General features: G+C 40.2%; 1 protein-coding gene across 1 annotated transcript in view; it reads right to left on the reverse strand.

Annotated features, from left to right (window-relative positions):
• The window catches only part of COL25A1 (collagen type XXV alpha 1 chain), a 330,679-nt gene that overhangs the window by 81,777 nt on the left and 221,539 nt on the right, over positions 1 to 27,363 (reverse strand). The window contains exons 6-10 of the mRNA XM_075500712.1: positions 23,746 to 23,772; positions 23,554 to 23,580; positions 12,240 to 12,299; positions 10,300 to 10,407; positions 6,341 to 6,376 (exon numbers count right to left, since the gene is read on the reverse strand). Coding sequence (XP_075356827.1) covers positions 6,341 to 6,376; positions 10,300 to 10,407; positions 12,240 to 12,299; positions 23,554 to 23,580; positions 23,746 to 23,772 — 258 coding nt within the window. The remainder of the gene's footprint in view (positions 1 to 6,340; positions 6,377 to 10,299; positions 10,408 to 12,239; positions 12,300 to 23,553; positions 23,581 to 23,745; positions 23,773 to 27,363) is intronic.

Consider the following 27,363-nt stretch of genomic DNA (forward strand, 5'->3'; position numbering starts at 1 on the left):
ATATAATGAAAAAAAGAATGTTTTTGTATACTGAAAAAGTTAAACAGCAAAATATGTCACAATGGTGCAATACACTGTCATACAAAAACTCCCTTATTTCAAAGCTTTGCCAAAAAAAAAAAAAAAAAGTCCTGTTTTTTTTAAACTTCCATACTTCCTATGTAAACTAAAAGCTCTTTGTAACTAGAAGGCCTCTAGGAGGTACTGTGTCTATATTTCTATGGGACAAAAGAAGTTCCAAGACTGTCCCTGAGAACAGATATTTCCCCTTTGGTGCCTATAAGAATCATTAAACTCTTAGAATAAAATCATAGATTCATTGAGGTTGGAAAAGACCCTTAAGATCATCAAGTCCAACCGTAAACCTAGCACTGCCAAGTCCACCACTATACCATGTCCCTAAGTACCACATCTACACGTCTGTTAAATACCTCCAGGGACGGTGACTCAACCACTTCCCTGGGCAGCCTGTTACACTGTTTGACAACCCTTTTGGAGAAGAAATTTTTCCTAATATCCAATCTAAACCTCCCCTGACACAATTTGAGGCCATTTCCTCTTGTCCTATCACTTGTTACCTGGGAGAAGAGACCGACCCCCACCTCTCTACAACCTCCTTTCAGGCAGTTGTAGAGAGCAATAAGGTCTCCCCTGAGCCTCCTTTTCTCCAGGCTAAACAACCCCAGTTCCCTCAGCCGCTCCTCATAGGACTTGTGCTCTAGACCCTTCACCAGCTTCGTTGCCCTTCTCTGGACACGCTCCAGCACCTCAATGTCTCTCTTGTACTGAAGCCCAAAACTGAACACAGTATTCAAGGTGTAGCCTCACCAGTGCTGAGTACAGGGGCACGATCACTTCCTGACTCCCACAAATCAATTTCTTACCAGTCTAATGGCATAAAGAACTTAAGAAGGAAACCTGAACTAGCAGAGGTACATGAAGAGCAAAGCACAGATTTCATACAAAGTATTCATCTGCATTTCAGTGGAGCCTGTGTTCTACCCACTGATCCCATTTTCTTGTATGTAACGGGTACATGATGTAATTCTGAAAACGTGTTCCTGTATGGTTGAGGAGTGTTTCATAAAGATTGCAATTTCTAGAGTACTAGTATTGAAATGTGCAATGCTTTAGTATTGATGAATCACCTAGATAAAAGAACAACCAGCTAAGAAAGCAGATTAACTATGATGGGAAACCTCATAAAACTTCTGATGAAGCAGTGTCCCCTGCCCATGCTATCTAACTTAACTGATGAAAAGAGCAGCAATAACTATTAATGCATGCTCAGGCAGAGCTTCTTATCATCATTCTCTTAGTCACAGCTGTGGCAGCTGTTACTGAAGTACAGAGGTTACAAAATGTCAAAGACTATTTTTTCTGAGATTTCCTGCAAGTTAAGGCCAATGCAATTGTATTGGGGGAAAAAAAGAATAGTTGCTGTGAGGGGCACAGGCTGAGAATTTCCATTTCATCTGCTAGTTCTTAGTAAACTTTTACAGCTAAACAGCTTAAGAACAACACCTTATAAAATTTACTATGAACATGCTACCAGAATGAACCAAAGAAGGCTGCTGCAGAACTCTGGCCATTGAAAACAAAATCACAATTAGTAGTTTCCCGGAGGAGCTATGAAGATTCACACCAGCTGAGGATCTGGCCTTGGCCATTGGCCTGAAAGGCTGAATTGAATCCAGCAGCACTTCCCAGTCAGTTCTGCCTGGTCCCTGTGAATTCACTTTGTTCATTTTAACCTAAGATGAAAAATTAATATTAATTAATTTTAAAGATGTGACAGTCTGCAGACTTAACTGCAAGGTTACACTTTTCCACTGTCTTTCACAGAAATGGCAATATCCATTGGAAGAACATCCTCCTAACTCTGAATAACTAGTAAAAGCAGTAACATTATTTTCTTGAACAGATGCCCAGCAAGACTGCATAAGCACAAAACTACTAGTTTGGAAAACAATATATCTTAAAGCAGAGGGATTTTGCATTTGGGTTACTCATTATAGTATAGATTTCTTTTGCAAAGAGACACCTTTACCTGAATTCTCTGGTTATTCTGGACTGTTCTGTTCATGCAGAACAGAACATCTGTAAAATTACTTATCTGTCTTTAAAGCCAGTTTTGGGGGATAAAATAATATACGGGTTTTTTTCAGTGACAAGAAGTGGTTGATTCATACACTGAACATGTTTAAATTTAATTCCTGTCCAAGGAGCTGAAAACATTGCAAATTTTGATCTTCCAAATTTTTATTACTATGCACTAGTTTAAGTACTTTAAACATAAAAGCACCAAAAACTCTCCCACGTGGAAATTAGAAACAGAAACACCCCATGCACACCTTCTATTCTTTTGCAGTTTATGAATCTGAAAATGTTGATCCATCAGTGTCAGCCTTTGAGATTTCCCATAACTGACTCACTTTAAGTTCGCAAGAATACTCTGCAACCAGAAATCCTAGCTCCTGGGTAGAAAAGAATCACAAATTCATTTATGATTCATTCAGAAAATGAGAAGATAAAACAGAAAAACTCTTGTATGGTATTTAAGAGTCCTTATCACCAGGAAGAGCAGACAAATGGCATGGGAAGAAGGATGAATTATGAGAGGCAGGACACAACTTTGACTGAAAAAGTTGAAAAGCTAAGGAAACTATGGGCCTTCCCTCTTGCATAGCATACATTTTGCTAGTTCCACATAACATTTCAAAACTTAATCCCTTTGGTCACCCCACTGCTTGGCCTCCTTCTGAATTCTCTTAATCCCTTCTGCACAGAGGAATGATATCTTCAACTCCTGTAGAAAGCAGTTCTGCAGAGCTTTCAAGTGCCATGGAAACTCGACACAAATTGCAACTAACTAGTCATTCTTACATTCCATTCTAACATTTAAGATGCATACAGTCACACCTTTCTAACTTAAACCTAAGCCTCCATCTCATCTAAAAAGGAATTGAACTCTCTTGGCTCAAAGAGAAAACAGAGTCTTCCTGACACAGCAACATATAGAGCCAAAAAAACCTTGCAAACAGCTCTCCCCAACATCTCAAACGCAAGGACAGAAGAGCAATAGAAGCACACTGGCACTGATAATCTGGAAAGATTTTCAACAGGGCATGAGACACCCACATAAGCAACAACTAACTTTCCTAAACCTCTCCTCTCACCACCCTGCCCCAACCCACACATACTTACATTGGAAATGGGGAAAAAGAGTAGCCATTCCCCATCTTCAAGACAAATTTCCCTTGTGCACCTAAGATAGGTTGAGCTCTCTTGTGCCAAAGCAGAACTCATGCCGGAGAACTCAAACATTGTCATTCTCTCTATATGGTCCAAGCAAACCTCCCATGCCTGACTGGGAGAAAGGTTGTTACTGCCCTCTCTCACAACATAATCTGAAACATGATTTTCTTTTTCTTTGTTGACACAGAACATCATTAAAAATGGAGGAGAACATGGCAGCAGATTCTCGGTTGGAGTCAATTGCCATGTCTTCACTAGAGCCACTGGATTTCCTATTTCACTGAAAGGAGGACATGAACATTCCCAGAACTCCAAATGCATTAAAATTATTTCAACTTTTTGTGATTCAAGCCACACATTGCTTGAGTAGGTCACAAGTTACTCAACGTGTATAATAGGCTTGTGGTATGTTCTGAGACACAAGCTGGAAAACACTGTTACCTGATTATCTACTACCTTGTGCCCTTCAAGAAATTTATTCCACTTCTTGTAAGAAGAAAAAATAGAAAACTAGGTAATTTCAAGCTGAGCCATTGTTGGTTCACAGGTTAAAACTGAGTTTACCACCTCTATCAATAACCTGTACATTCATCTAGAAATACCAAGGGATGTTACTGAATACAAGTGTTAAAATGCTTTTGAAAGAGAAAAGCTTCTATCCCCGTTATTATAATCTAGAGGACAGGCTTGCAGCTCTTCTTCACTTGAACAGCACCATGGGATTGAAAGCTGCTGAAAGTGTGATCCTATAGGCTACAAATAGCCTTCAGCTTCCACAACATTCAGCAAGTACATCCAAACTGTAGGGATTGTTTCACAGCATCTGGTGCTCTCCTTGGCTGTATCTTGCCTCCATCCTGGACGAAGAACCAGAGTACATGCCACAGTACTTGCTTCTTACTGGAAAGGGCCTTGGATATGTGGGCAAGTAGGAAACCACAGTATATCCCCAACAAGTGGACCTCTGGGAGACCAGGACTGGTAGTACTTTGTGGGACCCATCAACTTCACAGTTTCAATTTCTTCAGGAAGAAAAAACAGGAAGCCAACTCAGACTTCAGACTCTTGGTGTGAAACAAGGCAAGTCCTTACAAAAGAATTCCTGCAGAATTAACCTAGGAGCTCTTCTGGGCAGAGATGTCCATTTTCATTTACTTTGAAAAGATAATATGTGGATAATGCAAAAAAAAAATTGCAGGTAGGCAAAGGCCTACCTATTTTCTCTGGCAAAACAATTTTACAGCATACTTGTTGGGAAATCAGCCATTTCTGCAGTAATGTCTCAATTTCCAATATGGAAATAGATATCTGAGTGCAGAAATGCATGATGGAAGATGTCAGAAGCAGCTAGACAGCATCTGAATAATTGTAGCACTTTCCACAGGGAGGAGAGTCTGGAAATCTGTACTGGCATAAAGAGTATGTCAGAAGCACCAAGAAGAATAAAAAGAAATTAATTACCTCTCTGATATTCTGATGCTCTTTACTTGATCTCTACACAACCTAACATTTAAGCTGTCAGACTGACTTTTAGAGCAGACATTTGGAGCTGGAAATTCATGTAATCTGGGATCTTTCTCTAACACAAGCTTGCTGATTTGATTTTTAAAACACCTTTTCTCCCTATTTAAACACACCTGCATTTAGAGAAACAGATCAGTAGCAGGTCTTTAGTTCTTACACACAGATGGTTACTTTAGAGCAGTGGGAATCTTCTGAACATGGAGACTAAAAGGTGACGGACTATGTTTTGCTTTAAAAGCCTTCAGGGATTCTGTGACGCTGAAGATCTGGTCTTGAATAGAAGGAAGACACTGTTGCAGAATCTGAGTGAGTTTTGTCCAAAGGTCAAATAGGAGAATATTCCAAATAAAACAAAACAAACAAAACCCCCTCCCTTCCCAGCTATCGCACCTATTATTAACAGGCCCTCAGAAACCAAAAGGACAGAACAAAGAAGAGCCTGGAAGCATGCTAAAACACTAGGTGGTACCTTTGGGAGGCTTTGATTTTGGTTTTGTTAAACCATTATCTCCAAATGAAAAAGTACAGGACTTTGCCTGATCACCAGAGGTATTGCCAAGTCTCAGAATCTTAGTTTTTTCTTCTAAAAGATATTGGATTTTGTCAATTCAAAATGTTTTGCAATTTGTCAAGGTAAAATATCATCACACCTGTTTAAAACTTTATAAATTCAAACAGATAGCAATCATATCTGCACTGATTGCTGAGCCTAAAATCTTCCTCCTCAGAAGCATTCAGGAATCAAAACCACATGCCATGGGCTACAATTCTGTCATCTCTCATAAAAATAAGAATGACCATGAGTATTTAGGGAGATCTTAAGGGAAAAAAAACACTGCATGTTTCACAGTTCTGGGAATATGTGACAGGCAGAAACTTCTGATGCCTTACCCTGTGGCTGAAGCTGATTTACAACCAGTGGAGCTTCAATTTGCTTCTAAATGAATAGGGTTAATTAGTTCCTGATGCAACAGAAACATCTACTCCCCTATCTGAATATTTGTAAAAAATGCATTCATTTGGCTGTTACATTCTCACACACACACAGAGGAAAAAACCAAAACCTCAGGGGAGGAGAATATTCTGAGAGTTTCAGTGTGCTGTGCTGTGTCTTCACTGTTCCATCAGGCAAAGGGCCAGAGCTATTGCCACAGAGACAGCTGGGATTTTGGCCCTTAAAACAAGTAGATGGTTCTTGTGCTGCTCAATGGTCTCAAGGTGGAAACAGCTCAACTTCAGGGACAGTGATAAGTAGGGGCTAGGAACTGGGAACACCTGGCTTGGCTCTTTTTTGCTTTGCTGTGCCCCTAGCTGTTTTATTTCCCTCTACTTCTGCAAGCTTTAAAGAAGTTGGCCTTGTATGACAGGTGACTGTATGCAAAAAGAGGACGTTGTCTTTCTCATGTTTTCTTCACAAATGAAGCTTCAACTAGTCTGCGACATAGGACTGTTAGGAAATATACAGCTATAAAGCTTTTTGGTATTTCACGTTTTAAAAAGTGTATGTGTCATGTATCTGTTGCAGTTTCTTAGCAAACTGGAAGAGAAGAGTACTTACTGTCAATCCTTGTTCTCCTGGTTTTCCTGGCTCACCCTTGAAATAAACGAAAAAGGAGTGAATAATTTCAGTAACATGTCTTGAATTCAGTTTTCTACGTAATAATAAAGTATCTTAAAAATTCCATTCTTAAACAGGTATGGCAGCTGACTGCAAATTAAATATATTATTTTTTGCTTTTTAAAATAGTAGGTCAAATCTCAGACATTTTGAGAGGCAAAGTACTATTTCACAATCATGTAATGGTATAGTTTTCGAGGCAACAGTTAAGTATTGGTGTCCTGACTCTGCCCCTTGGTTCCAAACATAATATTCCATTCCAGCCAGTGGTGCTAAAGGACACAGGGAAAGGTTATTTTCACATATGTGCTGAATCCCACTGTTTACATATTCCAAAATTACTGCTCTGTGTCATCACCTCAATCAGCAGGCATAACTTACCGTTGCAAATTATCATGTTCCATAAACCCATGAATACTGGTATTCTGAAGCCATGCAATAATTACTCAGCTGTTAAATACCTGGATTGGCTTTCAAAACGGTAACTCATCATTTTTCCAATGTATTCTCTTTCTGTGGGCAGAGCTCTACATAAAGTCAGAATCTATCTTCTCCCCTTTCTTCCCATATGAACACATACAACTGTCTGTAGAGACAGTAAAACATATCAGTCGTACAATATGGGCTAAAAATACCCATCCAAAAAACAGAGTTCCTATAATTTCAGTGATCTGGTTTATAGATCACTCCCTTGTAAACCCAACAGAGCATAGGGCAGTCCATGTGCTGTTGCATCAGCACAGCTTCAGGATCTTCTTCAGCAGCTTTGTCATAAAAGAAAACCTGTCAAAAAACTGATGAGAACTATTCTGATATTGTTCTTGGCAAACAAAAAGAATCAGAACTGCTTCTCTGGGTATGTGCACATTGCATTCAGAAGCAAACATGTAGCATCTGCAAACACACCGAGATACCCAGGAGAGAGAAACCACGCAGGCACAGGTTTCTGACAGCTAATTACCCAGACTTGTTGGACTTCTCAGCTCACTGAAGCCTTCTTAACTTACATATACAGCAATCACACAGCCTGAAGTGAGCATCAACATATCCCCATAAACATCAGGAAATAATGGTGAAATAATTTCAAAAATTTGTATTATCTATTGTCTTATTATCAGCGAAAAACCTCGTTCTTTTACTTCTTTTTGGAGGTGTTAAAGTTTTGAAGTGTTTGTGCTGGTGTCTGCACAATGCAAAGGGAAGGCACCTATTCTAGGTATCGCTCTGTAGGAAGGCAAGTATGTTCTGGTTCCAACAGGTTCTTCTGTTGACTTCCAAAGAAAGGCTTAGCAGAAGGCTGCACAACCCTTTCTTACACCCCTACTCTTCCTTAGTGCTGTCTCTGCTGGCAATAGGCCCAACAGCATCCCCCTAAGATTTCTACCTCCTCAGCTCTAAAGATTTCCTGCCCAAGAAACCAACACATTCTCATCTCTAGAAGCTTTAAGTATCTGTAACAGGATGCACGCTTCTGGGATGCAAGGTGGTGATGACACAAATGGAGACATGTGGGCACACAGGCTGCTCCTCAACCCTGCTACACTGTGGAAGAGAAGTAATGGTGGCTGCTGGAGTTGCTCCCTGGGCCTTGCTACCCTGGCTGCCTGACTTTCTCAGGACACACAGCAAGTGTATGGGCATGGGGCAAAGCAAGGGCCAAAACATCATCTTATAGCTCTGGTGATTGTAAAGCTCCTTGCTTGAGAAGGACAGGCTGGAAGCGAAGCCCCTGCTTTGCCTAGCACTGCAAAAGAGAAAATGACTGCCTTCTAATGGTGGTTGGCCACTGTAAGGACTTCCTCCTATAGCTCTGTGATGCTGCAATGTCCCTACTCATAACACAGTGTGGCTATTCTTTTGTTGTTCATCTCTTTAGCTCAAAGGTCCATGCAAGCCTTTTAAAAATACAAAGCTGTCACTACCTCTCGGCTAAGTTTTCCCTTTACAGCTCTCCTGCTTGACTGTATATCACACAGCCATGGAGGAACAAGCCTTTTGAGAATCAGCAACACTAACCTGAGGGTACAGGACAGTAGCACGGAGCAGGATGGTAACAACAGTCAGCAATCTGGATGGTTTCTATCTGAGTGCTTGTTTGTATCTGACTCTAAAGCAGTATTACAGACTGATTTTCCATAATGCTATAGGGCTTAAGATAGCCACAGCTTAAAAAACTATAAAAAGAAACTCTCTCTTGCCATCTAAAGTCAAAACCACTACAGAACTATTATAAAATGGAATGACCTCATTGCATGAAATGCATTACTTTCCTGTTATAAGAAACAGTAATGTTCCCTTTGCTAAGAAGCACAAAACCCCAAGCAACACACAGTCACGTTGTAATCAGCAACAGCGGCTGATTCTCCTAGCCTTTTGTACATGAATTATAAAAATGGTATCACTGCAGTCAGAAATGGGTTCTGGTTTCAGTCTCACCCTCACTACATCAAACCAGAAGCAACTCTGCTGACTGCAGTCAATTTTACCACATTAAAAGAACACGAGAGGCCCAGAGGAGGCCCAAAGCCTGATGCGCTGCAGGACTAACAAGAAATGAGTAGGTGTCAAAGTAAAGCTTCGCAATGGAAGCAACAGACTTTTGTCCTTTCATAAACTTGAGCTAGAACTTATAAGGGCAATGGTGGTAAAAAACCCCCAAAACTGCAAAAAGCAACAACAACAAAAGCAACCCTAGAGTACTGCAGGCCTTAATTGCCAAGCCTTGCTGGATTTTCACAGGACATTTCAGCAGAGCCTTACTGTTATCGTCATGTTATATTATATTTGTACAGTTAATACAATTTCAGATGAGGCAACCTGAATAGGGCCAGAACAGAAGTATAGATATTTTCTCTCTTGGTTTTACTTAAAAAGGCTCTGCATGGAAATTTTATGCCTTCCTGTCCTGGCTCCACATAATGAGCTGTGCTTTTTCTTCAAAAAAACTGTTTCTGTTTCCAGTGCTGGTCCTCACCTTGCTAGTTCCCTATGTGTCCTCTCGGCTGTGATCTTTACTTATCATGGGTGTGGGGGGGTTTGTGCATCCGCACTTGTGGCATTTCAGTTGTCTCGTCTCCTTCCTCTCTGTGATTCCGTTTCCACACTGATAACACAGTGGCATTCATGATGAAAAGAGTGGTACTTCTTTCAAAAGAATGAAAATTAAGGAGGCTGCAAAATATAAAACTAAAACCATACTCATATTTTGCTAAAAAAAAAAAAAAAAAAAAAAAAAAAAAGTCCTGTGTTTATGCATCTGCTTAAAAAGTATTTAATCATCAGGTCATGAAGTGCCAAAGGCGGTGGGTCTGATCCTGTGCCTAAAACAAACAATAAGCAATATACTGGATTCTGCTGGTTGTTCTAATGAAATACAGGGGACGAGCCAAAGAAAATGGTACTGTTCTACTTGTGCAAAGGTGGCAGAATCTGACTGCAAACTTCATCGTACTCTGGGCAGCATTTAGCATTTTGTTACTTTAATTCCATGATTTTTGAGGCTAAATCATTAAGAAGCAAGAAGTCAAGCCCAGCCACGCTACGACATCTCAAATTGAGCTTTATCTCGAAGTCTGAGTAGAAACATTTGCTAATTGTGGAGTGGGGCAGACCCTCCGCACGCAGCTATTAAACGTCAGTGAGCAACTGAGAAACCTTAGAATGTGCAGGGAAACTGTCAGGGGTGGGAGGCGAGGAACCTCGGTGTTACTCTTGGCCCTGCTATGGACTTGTTCTGTGTGTGAGGGACTTCAGGTACACCATGAAATCTGCCTGTGGTTCAGCTTCCGCATGCCTTTCTTGCCAATCTTACCTCAGAAAACATCTTTGAACCTGAGCAAACTGAGCTAGCACACACTCGAGAGGAATTTGGACACCACGACAGCAACAGACTAACTCACCGGTATGCCAGGCATCCCGCGAGGACCATCTTTGCCGGTATCTCCTGGGGGTCCTCTAGGTCCTGGTGGCCCTGGAGGCCCAGGGGGTCCAGCTTGTCCTTGGTCCCCCTAAATCATCAAAAAACTTTGTCAGAAGTTTGCTTTAGAGGCATCACCCACACAAAGAGACATTGATTTACCCAGAAAGAGCGCAAGACAGGCTGGAAGAAGCAGCCATGAGCTGGACAGTGGCTTCTTCACTGCTTATGGCAGAGACTGCACTTTGCCTTGAAGACCAGGGGTTGTATCTGTCCAGTGCAATCAGCCACAGAGCAGAAGGCTCAAATTCTAAACTGCTTGTCCGACCACAGGACATAAGCCAAAATTTGGGGTAGCCTTGCAATATTTTACTCATCCAGTTTTCCAGAGCAAGTAACTGTTTTCAATAAGCAGCTGTTTGCTTCACGACTGGCATAATCATAACTAAGCTGAGGTAAAAAAGAAAAGTTGCGTGTGAGAATATACAGTTTGCACAGTGATTTTCCAAGCCCATCAACGATGCATGGATAGATTTAAAAAATGAGCATGGAAAATAACTGCTTTTCCACAAAGTTGTACATAATTTTTCGTCTGTCTTGGGGAGCTGTTTTATAGTGACAATTAGCTAACTCCCTTCATGATTTATACCTATTAATTTGTAAAAGCCAATTTTCAAGAGAGTTGCCAAAACATATTACCTTCCTCTTTAAAAAAAGACACCAAAAAATGGTGCTCAGGTTATAATTTCCAGCACACCACTGCAAACCACTGAAAAAAGCTGACTGCACCTTAAACGTGGATCATTTAGCAAAGCTACCCATAGACTTTTAATTGTTAATATCATTAACAATCGCTTCATTCCAAAACATTTTCACATGAACAACCTGCTATAAGAAGGCATCTGACAACAAGGTCCAGCAAAGAGTAAACTGAATGTAAAGAAGAACCAGACTCCAGTGAGATGAAGCACTACCTTAATGAGGCGGCGTTTAATGAGCTGCTGATCAGCAGAGAGAAACCCATGATTGATTTTAGGGAACACCATCTGATCAGGCAGGTGAGGTCAAAGGTTGAAGGTCAGAGATGAGAAAATTGAAGAATAGACATCAGAAGGCCCGAGAAAGAAATAGAGACATATCCATTAGATTTGTAATAGCTAAAATAATATAAACCGGTGCTTCTGCCTGACAGAAACTGTGCATTCTCTTTCGAAGAAATTGACCTCTAATGCACAGGACATACCACTTTATGAATTCATCATATACAATGAATTAACTGTGTAACTTTTTTCTCCCCAGACTTCCTGTGAGAATTCTTCACTTGTAGTAATTTTTTCATTACCTGGGCTCTAAAAATCAGTATTTTTATACGCTGTTCTTTCAGCAAAGCTTCTAGAGACAAAGCACCAGTTCAGCTTTCAGTCAGATGTTCTAACCAGCATATCGTGCCATGAAGAATGGTGTCATTTTAATAAGGACCGGAGTTCCAGCTTGACCAGATTGCTTCAATCCTTCCTGCTTAATTTGCAAATGCGCTTTGAAAAAATCTGTGTGTACAGATTAAACCTGTGATATCTAACACAAATGGCTGACTCTATATGTAACCAGTATAGAGTTCACTGACATTTTCCACACTCCTGCATGCCTCAGGGAAGCAGAGCTACAGACAATTCTCATCTGAAAATAAAATACTGACCAAGATCACACAGAATGTGGGTGCTGCCGGGGGCAACACCGTACACAGTTATAGATTTGATCCCATGCTCTGCATCAGGAGTACTTATACCAATGCAAAGGCGCTGAGGGTTGTCTTAGGTCCACCATAAGGAGTCATTGGTATCCCATGGTGAAAACAATTTTTCATGTGCACTTTTATGCTGATACAGAGAGACCTGACTGAACAGGTACGTGTCAGCCACAAACCTTGACGGTGAGGATCTGATTACTGTGCAGAGCAGCGACTGTGGGGAAGCCTGGCAGACCCTAGGGACACAGCACAACATGGTACCAAAACAGCACAACACAAACATCACAGAGACAATTTACTAACAGACAAACGGAACGAACACTATGTTTAGTATACCCCACGTTGCCTACTGACAGGAAACAGCCTCTCTGTCATATGGGAAACAGAGTTAGGTTTGCACTACGCTGCAGATGCAGGTTGTTATTTTACAACAAGCATATCAAGAGATTTTAGAAGAGCCAGTCCCACAGAGGTGACTTGCCTTAAAATTACAATAAATTGTTATGATCATTTGACAGTTGTTAGACTATCAGCTGGCAGATGACTGTGCCATTTTCAATTAAAACGTGCTACAGCACTTCGAGAGAGCTACAGAGAAAGCTTTGGCTCAGGATTGCTGCGGAACTTGACAGCAGTGACGGTGGATTTTGAAACGCTTTGTATAATTAACATCCTGCTCCTCATGTTCTGTTTAACATATGACATTCAGCACATAAACTGGTAGTACATACACAAGTATAAACACTGAACAACAATCTACTGCTAGATCTTGGGTAGTCTGGAATGGCCAAGGTCAACGTTTTCAAGACATACATAGCAGCATTTTCATATCCAGGGCAAAATTCCACCCCCCCACCCCCCCCAAGCGCTGTATACTGCATATGGTTTCTCATATCCTACTCTATCAATGTGTGCAGAACTTGTACTGTACCGGTACAAAAAAGAAGTGTGGTAATCGTGGCCTGCTGTGACAATTCAAGGGGTGAATGTGGCTCTCAGTTCAACACCTTTCTTGTGCTGCCTTGTAGGGTGCGAATTAGACCTTCTGATAAAGCTGAAACCTTATACAGTTGAGCACTGAACTCATAAAGAAATAAATCCCCAAGTCCTCTCCTTGCCTTTAGCATAGCACACTGTCTGAAGCAGAGGCCTGATCAACGGGGCAGAGACATCAGGCTGAGGAACACAGAATAAAATACAGTCTGGTAGCTCTAAGCTCCCTGCACGCACACATGCCACCTCTGCGAGGCGGAGCTGGTGGCACAGCCCCTCTGCGAGGCCTGGAGCCTACGGCTGCAGGGTTGCAGCTTGGCACCTCCAAAAGGGAAGGCTGCGCCTGGCTCTGGCTGCCAGACAAGGTGGCTTCCAAGAAGTCCTGCATGAAGGCTCTGCCGGGGCAACCCACACCGCTGTAGTGCACAAGCCCCGTGCAGCCCAGGTGGCCTGGTGGAAAGCGCCAACAGGCAACAGCAGCCTGCCCGGTCTCTCGGCCGCAGCAGATTCTTTTGACGTGGCAAATATTTGCTCTATTCATCTCCACATGCAATCGCATCAGAGATCCTCCGGATCACAAAGACCACGCTGGTCTTTACAAAAGAAGGCAGAGTAACTTTCTGATGCATGTTTCCTTCACTAGCACCTTTGAGTTGCATTCGGCAGCTTAATTCCTGATACACACCCATGAGACGAGGAAGCCGAGACCCTGTAAGTGGATCCCATAAAGCCAGTGGGAGTTTTACCAGCCTTCCCACTTCGTTCTGACAAACTGTGGTGTGGCTAACTGCATTGCTCGGTGACCTGAAATCTCCTCTTGAGAAACAAATAAAAAGAAAACAAAACCAAAAAAGGCTAGAACTCCAAACATTTAAAGAAACTCACTCCTGAGACACTGCTAAGACTGGAATGATACATCATTTAGAAAACAGATGTATCAAATTTGCATTTATCTTATTATGGAATATAAGTTAAACAAGTTATTAGATGGTAACGTGCCAGAATCTTTACATCTGTGACTCATTAGCCCTGCTGTGCATATGGTCCATTCCTCTTCTAGATAAAACTACAATATCCATGTAATGGAAATGAGTACAAACAAGAAACCTACAAAAGAACTAAAATCTGAGTAGCAAGCAATAAACTTGAAATCTAATTTATTAAAAAAAAGATAAACAGAAAATCTTTTAACAACTTCATTTTTACTCATCAGCCTTTAGGATTACAGCACAGTAATGTTCAGTTACCTCTAAATGTAGCATATTTGCAATTTGACATTTTAAAAAGTGGAAACTCAAAACTCATATGAGTTTTGATTTATTTCATCTTGATCACAAAGGAGAGCTGAGAATTATTTAAGAACGGAGTTTAATTGGAAAATATACTGGTTTGCCAGGAAAGACTTTTTTTTTTTTCCTTGAGAATAAATGAAAGAATTTTGAAAGTTTTGTGTAGCTCCACACAAAAACATTTACATAGGGCACTTCACCGTCCAGCCCCAGCATTCTCAATGCTTCCCAACACTATACAGACAAGTTTAAGAGTAGCTATCAGTACTGCAGTCTTCTGCCTATATAAACAACACATGAGAAAAGGGGACAACCCCATTCTTCCATCAGTGGCTTAGTAACTTCTTTCAGCTTGTTCCCAAGTAGGACAAAGCTTTCTTTCCTTTGCCCAAAGCAGGCATAATCTCAGACCTAATGGTCAGAGACATGCAATGCCAGCTTGGACCTGGACCATCTCCCCATATGTAACATGCATATTTGGAGAGAGCCAGAAACACAGGAATATTAAATGGAACCCAACAAAGAAACTATAATGGGTGCATAGTTTTCGCATGCGTGGGAGGCTTTAGGAGGCATTGCATCTTCTGGCATCCATGAAAGATAATGTTGGCACACAATGAGCTTCTAAAAAGGCATAAAAAGAGCTATCCTTCCCACAAAATGAGTTCTCTTCCTTTCCTGTCACTCTGCTATAAATATAGCCACAAATATCCCCTAGATCTGTTTTATTTTTTCTCTATCTAAAGCTGTTCTCAACGATGGATTCAAAGTTACTCAATTTTCTCTTTATTTGGTTTGATTCTTGAACTGCACATAGGAAGGGCTCTTGTTCTACACCCTGGGAGGCCCTCGCAGAATACAAAACACTACAGTGATCAACAGTGACCACTGGCCCACTAAATTCCTCTGCTGACAGCAACTCAAGCTCACCCTGAAATGCTAGCTGGTTACAATTTCTAAATTAGCACATTTGTTGCATGCCTCACTGCAATTTTTGCCCAAATGCCAAGCAAAACATGATGTTTGGTGGAGGCTAACAGGCATGTGACTGCATAATGCAGCGCCCTGCTTACCTACCTGGAAACGTACGTAAAGTCTACTCGTCCCCATACAATGGCTACTGAGAAAACCGAAGGATGCCGGAACATCATATCGTTCCCTCTGTCTGATTTTTTTACTTAGATGAAATAGTTCTCCTGTTACATCCATCACAGCCTTCAGAGATGTAATTCCTACTAGCAGCCCTAGATTTTTCACAATACACTCAGATTTGTGCATTGGTCTACATGAGGTCAATATTATAAGGTCATCATAACCTTGTCATATGGCAAGTATAATAACATTAAGCAACAGCATTGCTGGTTTTACACTATGCTGCGTACACTCCATTTTGAGTATTGCATTTGCTTAGTATAGTAAATGTCGCAGTCCTCCTTAGGATTTTCCTTCTGACCTGCCATTAACCCAAGCTGCACAAGTTTACATGTTCCTGTGAAGACATGGTAAACGAGACAGGAATTACCACCTGCTGTTCACTTGCACTTCCTAAGGTTACAGCCAGCTGCTGCTATTTCACATCAAATCACACAGGCTTCGGGCCAGAGTGATCCTGACACTCTTTATGGCTGCTTTACCTTCCCCCAACACCACCTCCAGTTCTAATTAATCCTTCGGACCGAGTGCCAGTCCTGCAGCTAATTATTGTACCTGCCCTGGGGAATACAGTGTTCGGTATCACCCTGCACGGTGCCATGGACTCTCAGCAGGAGCTCTTTTATATAATCCCTTTTATCATAACTGCTGCTTTCTCCATCATCAAATCTGCTAACTAAAACAGTGCACCACAACAAGACAAGGATCCAGAAATTTCTTTCACTTAGGCAATCATTCGGCAGAGAGTTTTAATTTGAATACATTATGTAACAATTCAGACTTTGTATTAAAATAATAAAAATGTAATGTTTAAGAACTAGCAAAAAAGGATCATTATAAAAGTGTTAGTTTCTATAATGACCTCTGTACTTTCACAGTGAACTCTACCTGACACTACACTCAAAATGAACAAAATTTCTCTATTTTGGTCCTAGTATTAGATGAATTTTCAGTGAGGCGAATATCTTTTCCACACAACTCCGTTACGAGTTCTGATGAGTGATCACAAAATATCCTTGCTGAAGGCAAACCTACTGCTCTCACTGAAACTGGTGGTAGGCATCCAGTTAACTTCAAGATGAGTTGGTCCTCTCCAAAACCAAGTCGGTTCTCACAGCAAAAATCTTCTGTCCTGGCTTATGTTTCTCTTCAAATTGTATAACCACTGCAGTTATGCGAAGCAGGTAAGTGGTTCAAGGCACTTAGGACGGGATGAAATATTTTTTAAAAGTTGGTTTCGATCAAATTGCTCTAACTCAAGCGTTCAGTATTGCAGCACTTTTGTGGGACAGCTGCAGTTTGAGACAAAACAACTACATGATGTTTTCTCAGTCACGGGGCAGGGCTGTAGAAAAAGGAACAGGATGTACAGAGACTTCCTTCCTCACCATTCCTCTGGCATTACTAAAAAGGGGCAAGGATGCAAACCAACTGGTGGTGAGTGAAGACATGCACTGCCTAGTTCTTAAGACAGGAATGACAACATCCTTGTCTTGGGAGCAGGTATGTGGCACTCTCTAGAGTGTCACAGCTGTTCTGCATTCCCCAGGGGAACCTCAGGAGCCAAACATCAAAGGCATATCTTGGCCCTGGAGAGTCATCCAAAGCCAAAAGGACGCTCCTGTGAACTCTGAAGGGAGGCACATCTCAAGTCGGAGTGTCCCAATGCTTCAGACAAAGTTGGCAGCCAGCACGATCCGAGTTCTTTCCTAACCTCTTCTAGTTACAGAGCTCCGAGTTACCTTGCTCCAACCTGTTACCCTTGGTTTAGCTTAATGGAAAACATGGGAGCCACAACAGCCTAATACTAGTGAAGCAGAACAGATAGTTAGTCCCAGGAATGGAGCAGGTAAATACCCCTGTTGCCTTTTGGCAGATAAGGAAACAAAGTCTCAGACGTTAAATTAAATTCTCACAGACAAATTGGCATTAAACCAGCCATCCGGCAATACTCTCAACGATGCTGCTTTGGTGAAAGCTATGCTAACAGAAGGAATCATGAATGGTTTTTTAGCCTTCTTATTGTGGCACACTAAGAGTATAGTTTGAAACAGTGGTTAGATATAGTTTATAACCTGAACTATCATTTTCCTTACACAGGACGATTAATAACAGAAGAAACGACTATGTGGGTAGGCATACTGGCAAAGCGTGAATTTAAAGCAGTACTGTATTTGTACTATGTGTTTGAAGTAACACGTAGTAAACCAGAAAATACGCTTTTATACACACATAAAAATATCACTTAAGGGAATACCATCACTATATCACCACCGCTGCCACAGCTTTTGATAGCTTATTCATATAAATGAAACCAAAGAGTATTTAATCAGAAAAGAAAAAGCTGGGGACAATGCTAATTTATGCTAATGAAAGCCACACAGTCCTTCTATTAAGGCAGATAAACTTCATGAGCCATATTTATAGAAGAAACTAAGAGAAACTTTAGTAGGATATAATCAAACATCATCAAGGACAGTCCTGGAAGAAAGTAACAGAATATGTTTAAATTATGTAAAAATATATTTAATTAACATAATACCCTGACTATAATACTATATATTTTTGCTTTGACAAGATGTTGAATGAGGATAAAAATCAGCAGCATGCACTGTTTGGGAACAAAGCGTCTTATTACATCACTGATTTACCTACATTTGCTACAGTTAGCAATGCCTCCAAAAAATGGAGTCTTGCTTTTGGTGAAGCCAAGAGCACAGATTAATTTATATACTACTATCTATTTCATGAAGCAAATCTGTTCCTTTCTCAAAAAAAATGTGCCAACCTTTGAATGAAACATAATACAAAATATGGTAGCTTTAAAAGAGGGTGAAAAGTTAATGATCATAGTTTAATCATCACTCAGTAACTAGTATTTTCTGATTTATGAATGAGGTACTGATTCTAATGACATGAATATAGGTGTTTTCCATTTATTGTCAGTAGGAGCAGGAGAAGGCCCAAAATATTTAATATACATTCCTTAGAAACATATTAACTAATAATAATACAGACATATTAAAACCAGACTTTTAAAAATTTTCTTAAAAAAAAAAATCAGGTCAAAATGTATTGCTTGGATATCTTTAATTTCCCTTTAATACGGGACAGTTTATAAAAGTTGTGTCTATAATGTCACAAGTGAAGCAATACTTCAGTTTAAAAAGATAGCTTATATCTATATATACACACGTATTTGTATTTAGTTATTTCAGTAAATAGACTGCTTCCAGGACAATTTCTGTCAATATTAGATAGTTTTTAAATAGTTTGCCATCACAGAAGAGTAGAAACTGCAAAATTTCTATCGTAAAACAATGATTTCTCTCTAGTGGGCAGCAAATAAGTAGCAAATGTATTAAAAGTAAACAGGGAAGGGGAAAGGGTTAAGTAGGAAAGAACATTACATCAGTACCCGAACCTAACTGTTTTAACCATACACAAGGAATCTTTTAAATCTTCAAGTCAATAAAGGTTAACACAGTAAAATAAACTTCTGAGTACCTTTCTTTTCTAGAACTTAATCTCTTCTGCTGAAGATATTTTAGAGATGTTATCGGTTCTGTGCAGACCCAGCTGCTAGGAAACTTTACTTAAACATACCAAAAGGAGAAAATAATTTTATGGAAATACTTAAGTATGGCTTCTGGGTGGTTTCTCATTGTACCTAGACCAAAACCAATTTAAAGGTAGCTGCTAGCTGATGATTTGTAGACCTGATAAACAAGGAATCTCTCATGTATCTGAACTAAAGGACAGAAGATATTTATTATGTCATTTACAGAAGGATGAGAACGGACTGATTAAGACACTCAGTACTAGCTGTTCCATTCCCAAGCATTCACCTCTGAAGATCTATTTCCATTAATCAGGGTACATTCTCTACTTGGACAATATATCCTTTGCAATCCTACCATTATGAAATCTTCAAAGGCTTTTTTTAAACTGGGGTAGAGCTGAGCAACTGGAACCGAGCAGTGGACTGACATAAGCATTTATTCTAATAGTCCACAGGGTAAAAGCCATCATTTTTAATTTTGTCATGGCTCAGTACAGTAATGCAAATCTCCATGGACATGTCATGAAGCCATGTCCTCTGCAAAAAGAAAAGCATCCAAAAGATTTACTAACATTACTGTTTCTTACACTGGTATTGCAGAAAGCTAGTTCTGCATTTGACCTAAATGCTTAGTCTACCAGAACTTTAGAGTAATGAGTAGAGATCTGATATAAAAATATGTAAAGAGATCAAAAAATTCCTTCAAATAAGATCAGGACTTTTGAATGCATCCACCACTACCTTGTCTGTGGTCTCACGTGACCAAAAGCTATATTAACGTGCTGCTCAAACTCACATTCAGGGCATGAATTTCAGCATCACTCACACTACTGGAATGTTGTTTTGGCTCACATTTTCTACAGGCAGTATGGGCATAAGTAGATCAAGCCACATGGCTTTATGAACTAGAGCCCTTATACCATCTCTGTATGATGGAAGAGACTGATCAGCAGATTACTGCTGAATACTTAAGAAAACCCCTCAGATACTTTAAAAAAGGACAAAAAAACCCAGACCCATTATTCTAAAAATACAAGTGCCTGACTTCTGGGCAGTATTTGCAGGGTCGGGTTCCTACTAATGTATTAATTTATTGAAGATATTTTCAAGAAAACCTGAACTTCAAAGCAGTTCAGTATATACTCAACATGTCCAGTGACTGTGAAGTTTCGAGATAACTGATTACTGTTTTTACAGTTTTGAAATTATTTCAGAAAGAAGGATCTCTCAAAAATCTCAAGGCCCAAGGTGAAAACTTGGGTGGGGACAGAAAGCAACAATTTCTCGTTTCACAAATATTTTTCTTTTCATTTCAGCAGGATTTTAAAAGTTTAAGGTCTCATCTTGACCTGGACAGTCTTTACATTTTATTTTGGTTTCTTTTACTGATGAAAATGCCTGGAGGAAAGAAAGCAGCTTTTATAAAGAATAAGGGTCATTTTGAAATTTCAGTCATAAAAATGACTGGGAACAATAAAAATCTTTGCTAAGCTAAATGCTAGTTTCAAACCAATATTTAAAAATATAAAAACAAAGAAACTTCAGGCTGCCTAGTTTCAAACCAATATTTAAAAATATAAAAACAAAGAAACTTCAGGCTCCTAGTTTCAAACCAATATTTAAAAATATAAAAACAAAGAAGCTTCAGGCTCCTTATCTGTAAAAGATGAATTAGGTTTAAAATGTCCATCACTTTTTGATATTATATCCAGTCTGTCTGCAAACTTGTCAAATCCAAATGTTGATGTCATCCCACAGTCACTTTCAGGTACAATATTTCTCCAAAATAATACTGTATGGTACTGTCTTCAAAACCATTTGTTTTACATAGGGAGTGATGGAAAACTGTGTGCAAAGGTAACCAACCAGGTTTAAATGGGTTTAGTTTCATTTGGTGCATGACTGGCTTACACATATAATTTCCATTAATCATATTGTAAATCCCCTGGCACAGCAAGTTGAGCAGATTCACCCTGAAGACAGCCATCAGAAGAGATAACTGCTGTACCATGAAGCATAAATTGGTCAGAGGCTTCGTAGTACTTATTACTTGTGAAATACACAAGGCAAAAAAGGAGGAGCTGCTACAGAACACATTCAGATGCACTTCAAAAAAGATAAAGGGAAAACCAACAAGACTGGGCAAATTACCTAAATGATACCCATATACTCGAAAAGAGGTACGTTACTACAATATGCATTGACTAAACAATCAGTGAAGGTTCAGCTAGCCCACAAGGTGCTATTCACCACCTCTTCCTCTCTACTGCTGACCTTATTCAATTCCTTTTCTATATTCAGATATAGAGTTCAGTCTCAGCTGCCAGCTGCTGCTGCAGATGTAACTTTGTGATGTCCTTAAACGTGAATTCTTTAGGTTGGATATTTTTTGCTTTTTAGCTGCACTTGATTTACCAAAACCACAAAGTAGCCATAACCATGATTTGTACGGTCCAGTGAGGACTCTACTGCCTTCCAGTATAGGGGCTATGTCTTGGCAAAGTGGGACACGACAGTCTCTGTGTCACAGATACTCCACCTACAAGGTAGCACTGAACAAACTTGCATCTTCTTATTGGGTATTGCCAACACTTCCAAGCCCGGGGACTGAAAGCCACACGTGCTTAATCACTTTCTAGCTCTTACATCTCTCCAACATTTTGCCAAGATTTCTGGACCAGTGGAGGCTCTGGCACCTTTACTTTCACAGAATCACAGAATCATATAGGTTGGAAAAGACCTTTAAGATCATCGAGTCCACCCATAAACCTGATACTACCAAAACCACCACTACACCATGTCTCTAAGCACCTCCAAAACCGTCCTGCGCTCCCATTTTATGCCACTATGAGAAAAAACAGCACCATCATTCCCTTGTGTTGATACCACTTCATTTGGTTTTCTGTATTCAGACCTCTGGGTGTTTCCCTGGAAACTTCCCCAACGCTCATAATTCCAGATTCTTATCCTCAGCTATGTAATACTCTTTACAACATTGCTTTTCCATATTTATTTGTTACTGTATCCCTCTCTGATACCTCCGTCAAATTTGCTCTCCTGTTCTGAACCAAACACCAGTTCTTCTGAATGCAAGGTCACTTAGTGCAAGCACCTATGCACAGACCTCTGACTTATGCTTTCTGGACGGAGCATCCCCTCCTAAGCCACAGGCACTGCTCCACTCTCCTCCTCTGCCCTCCCTCCTCATGTTCTCCATGAGGTTCTGTAGCACAGAACCAGCCAAAATATACAGCCCAGTATGGCTTCTGAGAGATACTAAATTTGCTTAGAAGTTAAAAGGAAATTTTCACATTCTTTAGAACCTTCAGTCTGTGTATTAGTTAGCCTAGATAAAACATGTTCCTCACATTGTTCCTCTCTACTTCCTTTGTATTTCTTTAAATAGTTTCCCAATTCTTCTTTTTGAGCTTCAACTGAAATAATATTTAAAGCTGTTCACTAATAGGCCTCTGTCTTTATAATGTGCACTCATATCACCAAGCATAACAGGACACCTAATTGAACCCTGTAGGTAATACAACACTGGTAGCACCAACACCAAATTCAGCTATAAAAGCATGTTGTGACTTTAGATAATCTTAGTGATGGCAAAAAGTAAAATAATAATAATACAAAAATAAAATAAAATGAAAGAAAATAGTAGAATAAAATAAAATTGCAAATTCAAAATACTTAACATAGTTGACAGAAAAAAAAAATCCATGGAACATGCTGTTATGGAAAAATTTATAAATGTGTAACCGAAGAGAGTCACTATACCATCAGAACAATGTAACCAAATGTTTTCTAATGAAGCACAGATGTAAAGAAGAATGAACTGGCACAGCCAATCTACCTGAACTTTCACCCCTGTATTCCTCTATTTCTCCGTTAAAATAAGCATGATATTTAAAAATTAAAAGAACCTTTATATTTCCACAACTAAACCATGTTCTGTCTAACTGTCTGGATGTATTTACGAGGTGATAATATTGTTATTATTAAAAATACTAAATACATACAAGTCAGGAAAAAGAGCTAATACATGCATACGTTATATTTGTTTATAATTCACTAACTACTAGATACATTTTACATGAAATGTAAAAGTAGAAGTACATTTATTAGAAACCCATCGGCCCTCTGCATTGTGGGAGCCCATGCAAGGCGTGAAAACATTGCTGGGGAAACTGAAAGGTTTGGTTAGGAAAGCCAGCTTTTATACAGCAGAGCAAAATCACTGTGAAACCTGCTTCCGCCCATAATGGAAATTGTGTATTTTAATGCATTACTTACTATTGTCACTCAAATCTTCCCAGACACTATCTGGTCATGTTCAGTATTACCGTCCTGCAGACACTTACTTCAACATGCAGGGTAAATGCAGCTAATAAGCATAATTAGCTCAGACAGTGTGTTTAATTTAGTTTTGCACTAAAGACTAATTGCCTACTCAGCGAAGGGGAAGTGTAACATTTTTTTTAAGATGCTTACCCGAGGGCCCTGATCACCTTGATCTCCCTGCAAAGTGGAAAGATGAGATGATAGGTTTAACACAGCATCTGTGTGCTACCCAGCTCTCTTACATAATCTAACATTACACTGCGTCAATACAAACGGTCTCTTTAGTTCATGCTGGGAGGGCTTTCCATTCACCTTGTAAGTGTCACCCATACATCAACTCACCTTCTCGCCTTTTGGACCAGGAGGGCCCTGAAAGAAACAGAAGCAAAGATGAATTACTGATACTGACAAAGTCCTGGGACACAGCAAGAAACAGTCTGCGCCAGCCTGCAGTTTCTGGCTAACAATGTGTTTCCTTATCATTTTTCACTCCAAATGCCAGGGCTATTCCAGAGACGGCTTCTTCACTCTATTCATGATAGGCATTGTGCAGTTATGTCTTGAATAGTTTGCTCACCCCATATGTTGAATCAGACCACTTAGACAAGCAAAGCTATGCCTGAAATGGCAAAATTTCCGTTGATTTCAATTAGGGGCAATAGTTTATCTCCTATCAGATAACAAAAGTTTTCTGAGACTGTAAAACTTCTTTGCAAGTGCAGCTAATAAATTCAGAGGCGTATAAATCTGCCATGTATTTTGGCACCCTCCTTGGCTTAGATTGCCAAAGAAAAATGGATTAGGGAATCTAAAAGTAGTGTTTTCATTCCTATCTTTGGCAGTGCTGAAGTTGATGTTTAGTCCCAAGCACGCTATTTTAGGCAAAACGAGCTCTTTGTATAACACGATTTTGCAGAAGTAATATTTATTGTTACTTACCACCAGACAAATGGTAAGGTGACAGAATCACAAAACAGTGAGGTCCTTTCCCATTCCATTTTTATTGAGCACCTTCCAGAAAGCTACCAGCAGGTTTCTAAAACACTAGTTTTCAGGGTAGTGTCTTGTGAATAAAAATGCTAGCAGTCTGCAGAGAACTGGCTGCTTACACAGTGCAGACTCTACCTCCAGCTTTCTGAAAGATAGGCAGGTGTTTCATTACAAAGACAGACCTGAGGTACATATGAAAGCAGCTGGAAACAGAGAAGGAGCCACCCAAGCAAGCTGGGTCCACTGTTAGAGAGAGCATGTACGTGTGCACGCATGTAGCGCAAGAAAAGGTTGCCACCAGCAACATAATTAGTAATAACCAAGCGCAACCTAGTTGAGCTGAGCACGTTTGGACCATTTCAGATTTTAGACTAGTAAAAATTCATGTGGCTTACATAAATGGAAATGGAAGGACAGTCTGCTGTGTATTAAAAATGTGATCAACCACATGCAAGTCTCTGAGAATCCCTATTGTAGCCAATTTTCTGCTTATTTTTAAGGGCTTCTGATGCATGCCAGAGAAGAGCATCTGCTGCTAAATCTTTCAAGGAGTTAAAGCATATGCTTCTCCTTCCATAGCCTGCCACCTCTTCTGTCTCTGCAGAGGACATAGAAACAAGTCTGCTACCTGATGTCTCCACGTCTCCTTCAGCTAGGACTGGGCTCACTGCAAGCTGAGTGGAAACCATCTGCTCAATTAACTATGACCCCTCTCCACTTTGTCTTGCCCTGCAAGAACTCGTCCTCTTTAAAAACAAATTAAACAAAATGACTTAATGAATGGATACAACCTTGCTGCACTTTTAAGGTTTCTCCATTTACTTTTTTATACTTTATCCCTTACTGCCCCTTTCCAATGCACATGTTCATATATATATATATATACACACTGGAAACTACATGCAGCATTGTCTACTGTTAGCTACAGACTCCACATATACTTAGTTGGAAGTCGCATTACAGTAGAGCATATTTTCTGTAGACCCATTTTAAAACATGCATACATGCCATCAAGCTTGCGAATTCGCAAACTCATACCATCAGTAATACAGGAACTGCGGAATAGAAAGAACTAAAATCACTCAATGCTGGCGGTTACCGCCTTTTTTAAAGTGAACACTGAGCACAAGCGAAGAGCTGTGCTCATGCGTTCTATCTCCTTGAATTATCAAACCATTACTGGCTCTGAATATCTTACCGGCTGCAAACTGCAAATAATATGACCCCTATCTGCTACAGTCAGAATCGTATTTCTTGGGTCTTGGGCGTGAAATTATAGATAACATGACATAACCAAGAATGCAGACAGATGTTGGCTTTTGGATCATGCCGCAATTGTGGGAGTTGTTACTGCCTTCATCCAGATGCTCAACGCCATTCTTATGCCCAAGGGTAGCCCTGCTTCTGATGGGTTTTGGCTCACAACTTTTCTGAGGCGTGCCCGCCACAGCTCTGCCAGTTGGTACAAACTAAGACAGCAGAGACCGCATCGGCTCCCTGAACTAAGCTGGCTCACTGGAACAGAAACAAGTCAGAGCGTGCTCACACGAGAGGTTCAGCTCTGCAGGGCTACTAGACCGTCTCCCCGGTACGACTGCGTCGATATGCTCAGCTGTCTCCACCTGCAGAAGCGGCCCCTGCCTCTCCCCTGCATATTTTCCTCTGTTAAGAGTTCTCTGAAAGCACAATCCATACCCAAACGTGTTTTTTTAAAAAGACTGAACCACATATCTCAATTAAATTTTGTTCTCCTTTTTCTGTGCCGGGTTTTCTGAAGATTACCTGTCCACATTATACGCAGAAATCCAAGGGTTTTTTCATTGCTCTCTATTGGGCAAAGCCAGCAATTATGACTGCTTGGTGTTTGCTCTCCCTCAGTGCCGCACACTGTTGTTTCTGTTAAGTCATCCTTCCAGCACACAAATTTTTCATACAAAGTCTTCATCAATATCTGACAACTTTATTGTAGCAGACGTTAAGGACACCTTTTCAAAAGGCCATAAGAGCATTTCTGGCGTGAACGTTCTCACATGTCTCTGCACTTGTATTTGCAATGCTTTTGCTTTCCACCAAAAGTCTTGAAAAACAAACAAACAATTGCAAGCAAAAATAGCTCTTTTGGATGCTAGTGAAGAGAACCAGTGGGGTTTCATCAAAAGAAAATTAATACAATTCTTTCATGGCTTGTTCACCAATCTTTGGCTCTTCCCCTATTGTTTCAATTGTTCTCTATTGTTTTTGCAACTCTAAAAAGAAAATTCCTATCCTCAGCCTTTGACATGTTCTTTCCATTTGTGCTGAGAAATTCTCCCAAGGTTTTTACTGCAGAATTTATTAGTGTGTGTACACTGAGTGGAGGCAGGGAGGAAGAAAAATCTGAGGGAAAGTGGGGTTTGCGGGGGTGGGGTGTGATTAGGAGACAGATTTGTTTCAAGGAGGGCAAGGTTTCTTCTGTTTAAGGGTATAGACACAAAGAACAGAGTGAGTAAAATATCACTAGCTTTGTAGGCCACAGCATAGACATCCTGCTTTTTTTCCCAGGGAGACTTCTGTGCTTTCGTTTATGAGATGGCAGAGATCAAGCTGCTAGCTGCTGCACAAATGTGAAAGCATTTTGTGTAAGTTATATGAAACGTCTGAGGTCAGAGCATTTCTGAAATAACTTTACAGTGTTTTCACTGGAAACAGAGGCTCTTTTCTCAAAGTGTAATTATCTACTCCAGACTAGTATACATTTCCCAAGGAGAGTTTATAGCCTGTTTCACATAAGCAAGGCCTTGTAAATCACAAACACATGCAAAATCTGCATTCATAATTAGGCGACAAATACTACTGTTTTTAAAACAAGGTCTTCTAAAGCAGACTGAAAGGCCTCCAGGCACCTGCCAGCCAAGAACAAAGCTGAAATCAGGGTCAAATTCATTCAACAGCCATGTTCAGGATTACTGGCAGGTGACCTTTCTTTTTTGG

This window comes from Mycteria americana, chromosome 4 (assembly GCF_035582795.1).
Source record: "Mycteria americana isolate JAX WOST 10 ecotype Jacksonville Zoo and Gardens chromosome 4, USCA_MyAme_1.0, whole genome shotgun sequence".
In the NCBI taxonomy this organism is placed as follows: domain Eukaryota; kingdom Metazoa; phylum Chordata; class Aves; order Ciconiiformes; family Ciconiidae; genus Mycteria; species Mycteria americana.